Below are 13,625 nucleotides of genomic sequence, written 5' to 3'. Positions count from 1 at the left end.
ATTTGTGCTTAGACCAGCATTTTGAAGGTTTCTTCCACGTCTTGGAGTAACATCTCTTCATTGTGGCTTTTAATTACCATATCGTCGACGTACACTTCGATATTCCATCTAATTTGGTTGGCAAATACCTTGTCCATCAGCCTCTGGTAAGTAGCACCCCCATTTTTGAGCCCAACTAGCATTTTCTGATAGCAGAAGGTGCCCTATTCGGTATGGAAGGCTATTTTTGCTTCATCTTCTCGCTTCATCTGCACCTTGTGATAGCCCTTATATGCGTCGAGGAAACATTTGAATCGGAAGCCTTCAAGCGAGTGGACTTTCTTATCGATCTCCGAGAGAGGATAACAATCCTTTGGGCAGGCGTTATTGAGATCTGAATAATCATGCCCATTCGCCATGCCCCATTGGATTTCTTTACCATGACGATTTAGAAGAATTCTACATAGATCTATTTGGTTTGCTAAACATACTCCTGTCTAGTCTTAATTGCATAGGTTTTGTGTGTTTTTCTGCTACTATGAGAGGCTAAAAACCTTATACTTCTGTTTGGTGAAGATGAACCTAATCCTCATGTGTTGATTTCGATTATTGAATGATATATGTTGGTGTTACTTGTGTTTGATAATTAAAACGCTAGCATGTTTTAGTTCTAGTTTATATTGCTTTTTAATCAAATTATGTGTGATAGTTGATCATTCTAATTACTTGAATTTGTAACCTAATTGTTTATGATCGTTATATAATTAGAGCTAGGATTAATCACATATTAGATAAAGTAATTAAAGCTACTAATTTTAATTGTGTTAGAGAGCATAATTAATCTTAATTTGTGTTTGGTTGCTTTACTTGATCATAGAAAAGTAACTACTATCATTCATAGTCTAATTTGTGCCCATTATCGATTTGGTGTTTAACTTGTGCTTGATCATTACATAGTAATTCATGAATTGGTATGTCTAGATATTTGATCATAATAGTTAGTTAATAAATTGGTAATCAATATATTCCATCCACTAGAAATCAACCATAGGAGAAGGTGAAATCAGAACAGTAGTACTCTTTAATCTTGAAGTAAATTTGTGTTTATTTGTTTGCTTAGCTAGTATGTGTTGATTTCAACTATTGAATGATATATGTTGGTGTTACTTGTGTTTGATAATTAAAACTCTAACATGTTTTAATTCTAGTTTATATTGTTTATTAATCAAATTTGCATGATAGTTAATCATTCTAATTGCTTGAATTTGTAACCTAATTGTTTATGATCATTAAATAATTAGAGTTAGGATTAATCACATCTTAGATAAAGTAATTAAAGCTACTAACTTTAACTGTGTTAGAGAGCATAATTAATCTTAATTTGTGCTTGGTTGTTTAACTTGATCATAGAAAAGTAACTATTATCATTCATAGTCCAATTTGTGCTCATTATTGATTTGGTGTTTAACTTATGTTTGATCATTATATAGCAATTCATGAATTGGTATGTATAGATATTTGATTATGTGCAAAGAAGGAGATGGCGCTATTTTGCTTGGATATGATATATAAGTGAAATATCAATAAAAGTATTGCTCTCTATTATGACTTATACAACCATGCAATTCCTAAAATTCCATCATGATTCTCGGTGACCTCAAAGGTGGTTTACCTTAAACAAAGATGATCGTTCGGACCCTTTGACATCTCGTTGAATAGATACTAGAGGTATCCCCCCTAAGTGAGAAGTAACTATACATATGATTTTCAATAGAGTCGGAGGCAGATTTAATTGTGATTTTGAAGTTCATGACTTGATATCACCTGATAGGCTAAAGATGTTTTGTGGAGGCTGGAGAAAATGCTTTGGAGCTAAAGTCGATAATGGTTCTTAGATAAGTTTACGAGGAAGACAATGATTGTAGGGTCTCAATTCTCAAATAACGTATGTGTGCATGGCATGGAGGTAAAGGAGAAGGCAAGTGGTTTGGGCGTCTTAAAGTCCATTGTCCATACCAAAGTTGTCCTTTGGCCTACTTTTGCTAGAATAGTATGATATACTGTAGTTTTTTTTGGGACATGAGGAAATAGGAACACTTTATTCACAAGCCAGTATATCACATCACAGTGTTGCAAATCACTATGGTTTGGGTTTTCATTTCACATATCAAAGCAGAAACAGTATGCAAGTTGAACAATATCATCAAGACCACACATCATAGCTTTAGCAAAGAAAAAAAATACAAGGGTAGTTGCAAATGTTTGAAGCTAATTTGATATGAAGTTACTGAAGCTGTCTACCAACATCCAATTGAATGATAAAAAGACACATGAAAGAAGGGCATCTTAAATAAAAATAGACAGATAGATAGATACTAACTAGTAAGACATTATGAACTCAAGCATCAATAAATCGAATATCAAAGGTGTTGGGATGAATCTGCCACACATTCAATGCTGCATACTCTTCTAAGCATTCCTTGAGCTGAGCCTCGGTGTACCCCTGTTGACAACCCAACATTCATCTCTATAATTATGCAAAAAAAAAGAAGAGACATATAATAATGATAAGAAGAAGAAAGAGAGCAGCTAGCTAACTGACCATTCTTGAGATCCTGTTAAGAGCTTGTCCATAGGTTACATCCATCTTGTTGGACCTTGCAGCTTCATCACGTAGTATTGAGTATATATCTGAGATTGCATCAAGACCAGATTTCTGGCGATCTTCAGAGTACAATGAAAATTTTGACATCTGCATCAACCGCAGTGCTTCGTCCACGTCACTCTGAGCCACCACATCTGAGAACCTCAGCCGAGCAAGTGCCTGTGTCATCCATCAATCCACATTCATATTACTAATTTAGTATATAATATAATAAATTAATACAAACAACTCACAGTTGATATGCGCAGAATGCTGAGAAGCGTTCTGATAGTGGTGTAGGAGTGAGGGCTGTTTGATTTTGCTTCTTCTTGCCTGATGCTTGAATATGCAGTGGCTATGTACTCCTCCAGCTCTCTTGGTATACTAGGAGACAGCTTCCGAGCAGCTGATATGTATGCCCTATTATCAACAACACAATCCATCCTCTCATACTTTGCAACTATAAACTTTTTTTTTATCATTGAGTGATATGATATCAAGGGAATATGAATATATACCTGAGAACAGAAGCTTCAAGTGGAGCAAAGCCAAGGGCAGGAGATTCTCTGTTCTGGTGGACATAAACAACATGCCTGGCCATTTCAAGATCATTGTCCATATCTGCCTTGTCAAGGATCAACCACAAAAGATCAAATCTTGATAGAAGTGCAGGAGGCAGGTTTATATTTTCAGCTGGAGTTCTGCGGAGATCATATCTCCCCCTGAATCATCATCAAACAAAACACATTCATATTAGTATTAGTAATTAAAAAATGATAATGATAATGTAAAGAGTATTTCATACCAGGCAGGATTGGCAGCAGCAAGAACTGCAGTTCTTGCATTGAGAGATGTGGTGATCCCGGCTTTGGCAATGCTAACCGTCTGCTGCTCCATGACTTCATGTATGGCCGTCCTGTCTGACTCATCCATCTTATCAAACTCATCAATCGCACATATCCCCATATCAGCCAGCACCTACACCCATCCATTTATTTAGTTATATATATATATATATTTTCTTTGTTTACATATATGAATAGTAAGTAACAAAATCCTGACTCACCAATGCCCCCCCTTCCAGCACAAACTCATTTGTGACCGGGTCCTTCTGAACAGCAGCTGTAAGACCAACACCACTGCTTCCTTTTCCAGTTGTATACACACCTCTTGGTGCAACAGTAATTATGTGCTTAAGCAGCTGACTTTTTGCAACTCCAGGATCACCCATCAAACATATATGTAGATCCCCTCTTATCTGAAACAAACTTTAATCTCATACTTGTATTGTGCACACAAACCACATGGTTTTAAAGAGAAACAAAAACACTACTTTTACCTTCATCCCATCCTTGAGCTTCCGATGAGGAGCGCCCACTAATAAGAGTAAAAGAGCTTTCTTGATATCTTCATGTCCAAAAATCTCAGGAGCCAATGATCTAGACAGCTTGTTGTATATGTCACCATCCTCAGCTAACCGAGCTATTTCTTCTTCCTCAACCCCTTTCAGTTCATAGCTGCACAATACCAAAATAAATCCCTCAACCACCAAATCCATAACATACAAAATCAATAACATTTTCAATTCTTGGAAAAAAAAACAGTTTTTATTTACCCCCTTTTTTCATAAACAAAGTATCGAGATTCATTGTGATCCCTTTAGTCTCATTGAAAGATATTTAGGTATTGAAAAGTTTGATAGTTTTTGGACAGTTGAAATACTAAAAACAGATGCTTATGACCATAGAAATCTAGGAGTTGCTTACTCTTCGTATTTTTTCTTAAAATGGGAAATAGACATAGTCTCCAAGTATGTATCTGCCACTAAGCCTGCTCGCATTGCTCTAAACCCAGTATAAGGAATAGGGAGAAATATTCCAGATAACTCAACAACATCTCCTGGGGATACCTGAAAGTTTAAGTAGGTTTCACAAGTGTTAACAATATTGGCAGTTAACTTCAAAAAAAATTGAAAATTCAGCAATCTTCATAAAAAACAACCTTTCTTGTAAGTTCCCCTCGAAAGTGAACAGTCATCGCACGAGGAATATGACCTTTAGGAACATGTTCAGTAAGCTCTTGAATTTTGGCCTGAAATTTATCATTGTAACATCCAATGTAAGAGAACAGATTTGAGGAGCTTTAAAAATGTGAAAATCACTGCAAAAAGGTATCTTGAACTGACCTCTTGAAATTTTAAAAACTTTGAAGCTCTGAGTTGGAGGATAAGGTGTCCTTTTGCCCGGTTAACCTGACAACGCTTAGATGGGCATTCGAATAGAGGCATGAACACTCGAGCAGTTACTTCCTGTTTCATAGAGATAGCATGTTATAAAGGCAAAAACGTATGTTTAAAAAAAATCCCACATGCTGGATTGGGCATGATTACTACATACATACATACCTGATATATTTCAAAACCACACTCTTCACATGTGTACACAGCAACCTTCATCAATGGTTTTACATCTGAACAGCGAGTCACAATGCCAGATATCTTGACAAGCTGGCCAATATGTGAAGCCCTAACCTCCCTAATGGTAAATGGCTGGACCTTGGAGGAAGCTTTGATGTAAACTTCGCTGAATTACAAACAATGAGCATTAGAAACTTGGCAAAAAGTGTAACTAGCACAAAAACGTTAATTTTCTCAACATAATTTCTATGGATAAACAGATAATACACCTACAAAACGATTTGGACAATGAATCAAATGCAATGATGGACCCATTTCAAAGTTGCTTGTCGTGTAGAAGCAACTTTGGTAAAGATGTCGGAAATCAATTTATTAAAGTGATAAAAGTTGCGCATTTTTCTTAAAAGCCAGAACCAATTTAAGAAGAAGAAAAAAAACAACTAGTTTATACTTACTAAAAACGCCTAATTTCTGGGGGCATCTTCTGTCTTGGGTCGGTCCCATCAGGATTCTCATTGCCTTCCTCGGCTCGTTGTGTGTGAAATACGTCAGAATCGTCCTCCTGAATAGCCTCCGTTGGCTCAGGGATCAACTCATCAATAGCATCAGCAAAAATTCCAACATATCTCCGGGTGTTCTCGGTAACTCGTCCCACAAACTCCTCGTCCAAATCCTTATACTGATCAAAAACAATATGAAAAGGGTTTTAAGCATCAAATCTTAGAACTTATGTCGTAATAAGGTACTAAATGAAGGTCATGAACATGGAATATACGTCAAACAGATCTTCGAGGTCAATTTCTATTGCTTTCAGTTTCCGATTCGCGACATCTTGCTGTGTAGGAAAAAAAAACCGCAAAGTAAATTAGTACATAAAACGTCAAAGAAATATTTATGTGCCCTAGACAATAGGGAAAAACCTACAAGGATGCTAATATATTTGGCTTCGCCCTCTGCATCAGCGAAGTTTTGAAGAAAAACTTTCGCTAGATCTGTTGCATAAGAACAAAAATGAACGGGCAATTAGCACTTACAGAGTTGATCTACAGGGATTAGGTTTAGCATATGGAAAGCATACCTTTGTCCCGGCTAAAATCAAGGTCCTTCATTGTGCCGCCGGTTTCAGCAATTCAACCAGCCAAATTTTCAGAGGAAACAGTGAGTGAGTTAGAGAGAGAGGAGGATGAGGAGTAGGAGGAGGAGGAAGTAGAAGAAGTTGCGGGAAACGGAGATGAGATTTGGCGCCTAAATGGGGATGGAGGCTGGATTTTTGGCGGGAAAATGAGATTACTCTCACTTCGGCCCAAAACGGTAAAGCGTATAGTCGAGAAAAAAGAACCCACACTACACTTGCTCCTTTTCCCACAACAATCATATTTTTATTATGATTTTTTTAAGAAAAAAAACAACTGAACAAATTAGATTCAAAACTTATAAATTTTTTGTCAATATCAGTGGTTCGGTTGAATAAACAATTAAAATTCATAAAAATCTGAATGGTATTAATAAACCTCAACCATTTGCCAAGAGTCATTTGGTCCAATGGTATGAAATGAAACGAGGCTATGTGATTATGAAGGTGTGAGTTCAAGTGTTTTAAAAAATAGTATATGGATTGGTTTTTGAATATATGACCACTAAAACAATTTACGTTTGCCAAGGTTTACAACACATACAAAATAAATCAAAGGAATTTTTCATGATATTTCATTTTGTTCAATGTAGTTAGTTGATAACGGTTTATATTTCAGAAGTAAATCAAATGATTTGATGATGAAAATACATGTTTAGGATTTGGCATCTTATCTTGTATTAAGTGATGCAAGTCAATCCACAGAACCTACTACAGAATGCATACACCATTACACCGTGTGCTTTTATTGTATAAGAGAAAATGAATTAACAAAACAAAACACAAGGAATTCCTTGATCGGTCCTTACTAAATAATTGAATACCACATACATATAAGATAGAAGGGGAAGAATTGATTTGTATGTGTGGTGTATTTAGACTGGTGGCTCAAATCAGATTATCACCACCCTAAAAATTACAAACTCATAGGATCGCTCTCCTTTTCTTTTGTCTAGAGTAAGTGATGATAGATGAGTAATTGTTATTTGTTTCTCTTGAATCAACCATTAAATTGGCGTTTGATGTCATTATCTTTTTAACAAATTATTTGGAATGCACCGATGGATATGATCCGAATAAACAGTTTACTTGGTATTTAATTTTTGTATATGAAAACAAGAATCCAGACCCCAACACCATGGATTTGATTGGAATTGGACCACCAACCACACTACACCTGTGATGCTCTCTCACTCTCACTCTCTCTATATATAACACAAGCATACAACAAACAGATATGCTGCTCTCTTTTTTTTTTTTTTTTTTAAATCCCTGGATTGGATTTGGAATTGGAAATGGATACATTGGTGGGCCTATCTAGCCAATTTGAGTTGTACAAGTCTGTCTAGGATGGCAGGCTCCAGAGGACTAGGATCAAGGCAACGTTCTGCAGCAGCAACAATCACCTGTTTTGTTTAAACCCCGACCCCAACCCCAAAAGGAAAACATCAAAAACAAAAACACATAGATGCAAAGATATAGGAGTATTTATTTTAATGGAGGGGTAAAGTACCTCATCAAGCAGGAATTCGAGAGCAGCCTCATCTTCAGAATCAGTGGCGTCTTTGAGGGTGGTTCTGAGGTATTGCATGTCCAACTGAATCTGCTGGAACCCACTCCGATTAAATGTCTGAAGCCTAACAAAAACTCCTGGAAGCTTTTCAGGCAAAGTTTCACAATGCTCATCACAACAGATTCCTGCAGCCAAAATTCTTATTAGTTGATTTATTATCTATCTATCTACTACCTAAAATAAGCAAATACCTAACTACCTGCGTGTGTTGGACTTTTGTGAAGATTTCCATTTTTTGTTTAAACAGCTTTGCCAGATGAGTTTCCAGGAGCTGACTCCTAGCCCTGTTGGTGTTTGAACGGTTATTATTATTAGTATTAGTATTGTTGCGTGAAGAGCTTGTGCTTCCATTGCTCTCCGTGCGCGCATGTTTACGCACAACCCCTCCTCCTTCACCTAATATCTGCTTCACTTCTCTTCCTACTGCCACCAACTGCCACACCACATTTTTATTTATTAAATACATACTATTATTATTATTATTATATGCTGAACATACATACCTCTTGAAGAAACATATCCACAAACATATGAACTTCTCTTGGTTCTTTATGCTGTCAACATGTTTGCCACAAAGATAAATCAATTCATATTCATATTATAACAGCAGCAAGATGTGATATGGGACAAACCTTGACCCAATTCGGTGTTGTCAGCCTCTTCTTCAAAAGAACAGAAATCCTTTGGGTTCTCATATTTACATACTGTATGTAAAGGAAGCCTCAATCACTTTACTCAACTCAACAATACACAACATGTGTGTCATAAATAAATAAATAAATACAAGAACAAGAAACATACACGCTGCAAGAACCTTTCCCCAGCTGCAACAGTAACTCATCATTAAGTCGTCTGAAGAACCTCTGAAACCCTTCATGTATCCAACCAATCATCATGTCTCTTAGCTTCAATATCAATCCCAACTCTTCATCAAGAACAACACAGAAATCCTACACTAACATACATATCCAACACCAATCAATGTTACTGGCCAAACAACCAATAAAGCAGATTTGGTAACTGAGAGATAGTGTCTGTCTAACCTTTTAATTGTATCTGTAGCACTGATAAATTTGTTATAATTTTCATACACTAACATTTGCAAGTCAGTGTCAAGATTCTTGATTTCAGCAGCCATTTCCACATGTCTCTGAAGGAGGCCTTCCAGATTTGACTTTTGTACCTGATACGTAAGGGAAAGAAGCATCAAAAGGTGCTCAAAGCTGACAATGTAGCCATGGATTGATGTCCTTATCACTCTTCATTATTCAAAGTGCCTCAGACTTGGATAATGTAAACCTCTTATATGGAGGCCTGGTAAATGTTTGGAAGTACAGAATTAACCACTTAGGACATACTAGATCACATTAGTGGTGCACATTTTGTATTCATCTTTTAACACATTTATAGCCCTTTCTTGCATGTGCTTACAGTCATAGACTTAAGATGCTATATATATATATATATATATATATATATATATATATATATATATATATATATATATATATATATATATATATCAAAACTCAAAATATATTTGATATCTTACAGAAAATTAATAGGATGGATTGAGATTTGAGAGTCTAATAACACCACAAGAAACCACATGCACTTTCGAAACCCTAATCTTCATCAAACTATGTCGAATATCATATTAATAGATAACTGTTGTAAAGTGTTATTGCTTTTTTTGTTAATGAAAGCCAGTCCCTAGCATCCCATCTTTTCTCATGACTAAATTTGTGACAACATTTGTATTATCTATGATGCAACAAAGCCCTATTATAGTCCTTCCCCAACTTGTTTGATCAGTTCCACTACACAAACCATTTCTTTTTTTTTTTTTTGGTATATTCCCGATGGTATACAAGTACCATGTACATGGATCTGCTAGAGAAAGGGCCTGAAATTTCATGTTAAGCATATTATCACTTGGTGGGGAATGGCCTGAAAAATCCAATGAGTGATTAATAATCTTGTTAGTTGTTAGACACAAAAACTAGTTCTGACAGGTCATCAGGTTAAAAGAAGGTCCCTGACTAAATTAGTCTAGTATTGTTTAAAGACTCAACACAAAAAATAGTTATCATCCCAAAGTCTGATGAATCATTTGTTTTAAAGAAGTTCGATCATTTGGTTTAAAGAAAAAGTTCCCTGACTAAATTAGTCAAATATTTGTTTGTAACTCAAGATAGGGTTAGGAGAAGGACACAGCTCACCCTTACTCATCCCCGAAAAACAAAATCTAAGCCAGAAAATGAAAAGATTGTAAACATTTTATAATGTAAGTTGTCAAATAGTAAACCAGTCACATAATAATTTAGACTTAAGAGTTTAATGATAGGCTTAATTAATAGGAGGCTTATCTTTAAAAAACCTACAGGTTCAACCTTGACTGGTAAGGAAAGAGCCCTTGTACTAATTACTAAAAGAATAGAAGATATAAGCCTATCTATCTAACTTCTTTGACAAATGTAAATGAAGTATGCCAAAGATTCTCTATAATGCACTCAGTGATTCTCTAATTGAACAATTTTACTCCTCCCAGTGGCTAAGGTTAACAGCATCAAAGTGTTGGCAAAAACATGTTCGATTCAATGGAGAAATCCAGATTTCTAAATCTGGAATAAGGGTGATGTGGAACCTTCATTGTAAGTCTTGAATAGCATAGTGATATGTATATACATTTGATACTCATAGAGAGAAACAGTTTACCTCTGACATGAAATGGGCTCAATTAAATTGTAATATAACCCAGATTTTGATACAACATTAAGAGATAAAAGAAGAGAGGGAGAAGTTTTTATTTAATAAAATATTTAAGATGAGATGAGAGGGCGTACAAGAAGGTTCATGTACTGATCGGCATCGAAGGAGGTGGTGTTGATAGTGTCGAGAGTGGCAAATCTTGATGTGGTGTTGGTGGGAGCAGAAGTCTGAGAAGCATCCTGTGAATAGAAACTCGACAGCAGATCTCAAGTTCTCTTTACCCTATCATCCTCCACTGCCATTTTTCTCTTTCTCTCTAGTCCCTCTTCACCTGTACCTATGTATGTTTCTTCTCCTAAACCACACTCAATTAGATATCTTCTCTGTAGTGTATAACTTCCTCCCTTATCTGAGAGTACCAAAATGTAAACAATGTAAACAACAAATCACACAAAAACAGGCATAACTCATATCAACAACATTATTTGAGACATTCTACTAACAATTCACACACAAATAGGCATCAGTCATACTTCATGTTAACATCAAACAAGATTAAAGACCAAACTATATCAACCAGACGTAATTCAGAAAACCCTGTAAACTGCTCTATTTCAAGAATCACATAAAACCAACTACCAACTGTAGACTTTATAACAGCAAATCAGATTATATCAAACTGCCTTAAAATCATCTGCTTCATCGATTCCAAAAAAATAAATAGATAATTCATCAGCTTATACCGAACCATAAAAAGAAATCCGGATTCCAATCAATAAACTGGGAACCATATACTAGAAATCAGACAAGAAATTGAGTTCTAGATTCAAGTAAATCACGTGCTTCATCTATTCCAGAAATCAAAATTCATGTATCGATCCTGGAGGTATAACCGGATAAAGAAAGTGGGACTAACCGGATCGGAGAAAGAGCAGTAGCCGGCGCCGGAGATCGGATGTCTAGACGAAGATCGGAGAGGGTCACAGCTGATGAACGTTGTGAAGGGAGCCATGTTTATGTTTTGAAAACCGGACAGCACCTGCCGGTTTGAACGGTTCAACCGGGAACGGGTCCCGGATCCGGTTCTTAAATGCCAAAAAATCGGTATTCATGTGAACCGGTGAAAACCGGTCCGGTTGAACCGGCAAAACCGGTCAAAACCGAAAATTTTAAAACACATTTATTTTTTGATTTTTTGTGTTTTTTTATATAATTATATTTAATTATGGCATCATCTTGTTTTCTCGGTTTTTGAGACCAGTCCGACCGGTTGGACCACCTGAACCATCGAACCAGTAAGACGACCGGTTTGGTCTCCGATCCGGTTTTCAAAACATTGGAAGGGAGTGTAAAGAACGAACGTGGAATAATAGACAGCCGAGGGAGTATTTGGGGGAGAATGGGGTATATAGGTAATTTTAATGAGGTGTTCAAATAAATACAAGTGCCAAAAGCTAATACAATACGAACTTGACGGAAAATAAAACCATTTTGGGTAACACCACCAATACGATAAATAAACCGGTAAGGTTAGGGTCAAAAATATGGTTTGAAAATATCTCATTTATTTATATGTAATTTTTTTTGAATTTTTTAAATAAACTATAAAGATTCAAAACCAAAACCATAGGTAAAAGAAAATCTTTGGATTGAGTCGTTTTGTAATGTGGAAATAAATTAGTTGTCCAGATCAAAACTTCATTTTTAGTTTTTTTCGTTTTCTCCCAAACTATATAGTCCCTTTGACAATTCTCCCATCCTCATGATCTTGTTTTCCACCTCCCTAATTCTTATTTTTTCCATTTTGTCATTTGGACTTGCTATGACTCTATTTATCTCGCCTCTCAACTATCACTTTTTCCTTTTTGACTGCTCAACTCTCACTCTTTCAACATGTTTAGTGTTTCAACCTCACATGACACAACATCACGACATGTTTCAAAGTATACCCCTAACAAGCAACCCGACACGAACTCGACATTAAAATAAAGTTGACACAACATGGCATGTTAATTAAACGGGTCAGGTTAAGGTCAAACATTTTCAACCTGTTTATTGTTTCGACACGACACAAACTCGCACACGACAGAACACGATTGCCACATCTAGTTCCAATAAACTATTTTTTTACAGAAAAAAAATACTTATCTCATATCCAAACATTTTTTTAATTTATTGGTTTAAAAAAAACAATAATTTAATAAGTTATTTCAAAAAGCAACCCAAACACCCTCTTGATATCCAGCTATCGTAGTGAATGAGTTATGTCGATGAGGGACATATAACTGAGATTTGCGAGAGCCAAAGGAGAATATCGACGGGGTACTCAGGCAGACCAATCTAGGTTTGGTGTAGAACCATTAAATCTAGGGTTTTCTCTATCCTTTATTGGCTTGGTTATGATGCTTATGATGTCCCTTTGAGTGTTAAACTGTGGATCTGGACCTTGAGAGGGCCAGAGAGCCCCAATCTCCTTGCTTTATGCTACTTCCTTAGAGATATGAGCCTAGGTTGCCATTTTAGAGGCTATTTCTGTTGGATTAGTGTCTAAGTCCATAACTATTTTGGTATGTACTTGACCCGATGGTGCATGGTCTTTTTGGGTTGCCTTCACCAAAGCAACTTGATTGGAGAAATGAATAAAGAGAGAGGATAATATGATTTATTAATATGTTATAAGAATAATATATTAAAGGAGAAATCATATTTGTTTAATTAATATTGGTCGATAATTAATTAAGAATTAGTTTTGTGATCAAATGTAATTAATTAAACTAGAGGGGCTGATTTGTAATTATGTGATAGTTACAAAATAAGGTAAAGATTATCTTTTATATATGGTGGACGAATTTAAGGTTGGAAAGCCTTAGAATTCGAGTATGATAAGGATTCAAGGATTATCTTATTGGTTGCTTAATGGATAATCAACTAGATAAGGATAATGACTGAAACCTTATCTCTACACCTATATAAACAACCCCAAGGTCATGAATTCGTGTATCCCTTCCCAAGAAGTCCCAAATACGAATTCTAACCTCTCTCCTCTCTCTTTATACCTTCTCCACTTGCTTATGGTGTTTGTAAGCCATTCGAGGAGTGACACTTGTGACTCTCAGCCTTCCAAGGTCAATTCAAGGAGGAATTGGATTGTTATTGCTATATAACAATC

At 35.9% G+C, this 13,625-nt stretch overlaps 1 protein-coding gene and 1 pseudogene across 2 annotated transcripts; both read right to left on the bottom strand.

The window, feature by feature from the left end:
• Positions 1–2,177: 2,177 nt before the first annotated feature.
• Positions 2,178–6,274, bottom strand: PRL (Minichromosome maintenance (MCM2/3/5) family protein). The gene is made up of 15 exons (XM_079009387.1): positions 6,118–6,274; positions 5,964–6,031; positions 5,815–5,874; positions 5,495–5,718; positions 5,028–5,205; positions 4,809–4,931; positions 4,625–4,714; positions 4,390–4,532; positions 3,963–4,140; positions 3,690–3,881; positions 3,429–3,601; positions 3,142–3,345; positions 2,878–3,043; positions 2,582–2,803; positions 2,178–2,482 (listed from the first exon to the last, which is right to left on the bottom strand). Exons 1-15 carry the CDS (start codon positions 6,146–6,148, stop codon positions 2,378–2,380), a joined length of 2,157 nt encoding a protein of 718 aa, XP_078865513.1. The 5' UTR covers positions 6,149–6,274; the 3' UTR covers positions 2,178–2,377.
• Positions 6,275–7,239: 965 nt separating this feature from the next.
• LOC145064594 (vacuolar protein sorting-associated protein 51 homolog) lies at positions 7,240–11,497 on the bottom strand (annotated as a pseudogene). The gene is made up of 9 exons (XR_013688062.1): positions 11,373–11,497; positions 10,591–10,865; positions 8,745–8,927; positions 8,546–8,694; positions 8,377–8,448; positions 8,248–8,298; positions 7,944–8,177; positions 7,685–7,869; positions 7,240–7,577 (listed from the first exon to the last, which is right to left on the bottom strand). The product of XR_013688062.1 is annotated as a vacuolar protein sorting-associated protein 51 homolog (transcript).
• Between the last annotated feature and the right edge of the window lie 2,128 nt (positions 11,498–13,625).

This window comes from Lactuca serriola, chromosome 7 (assembly GCF_051521515.1).
Source record: "Lactuca serriola cultivar US96UC23 chromosome 7, Lser_US96UC23_V15, whole genome shotgun sequence".
Taxonomy (NCBI): Eukaryota; Viridiplantae; Streptophyta; class Magnoliopsida; order Asterales; family Asteraceae; genus Lactuca; species Lactuca serriola.
Note: the sequence above shows the minus strand (reverse complement) of the source record. Positions and strands in the feature narration are given on the sequence as shown.

Bases quoted from the DNA above. Each gene is read 5' to 3' on its own strand.
- PRL (XM_079009387.1), bottom strand. From the start codon at position 6,148: ATGAAGGACCTTGATTTTAGCCGGGACAAAG. The intron at 4,533-4,624 runs GTTGTTTTTTAT...TTAAACTTTCAG, and splicing joins GAGGGGAACTTACAAGAAAG to GTATCCCCAGGAGATGTTGT. The intron at 4,141-4,389 runs GTAAGCAACTCC...GGTATTGTGCAG, and splicing joins TTTAAGAAAAAATACGAAGA to CTATGAACTGAAAGGGGTTG.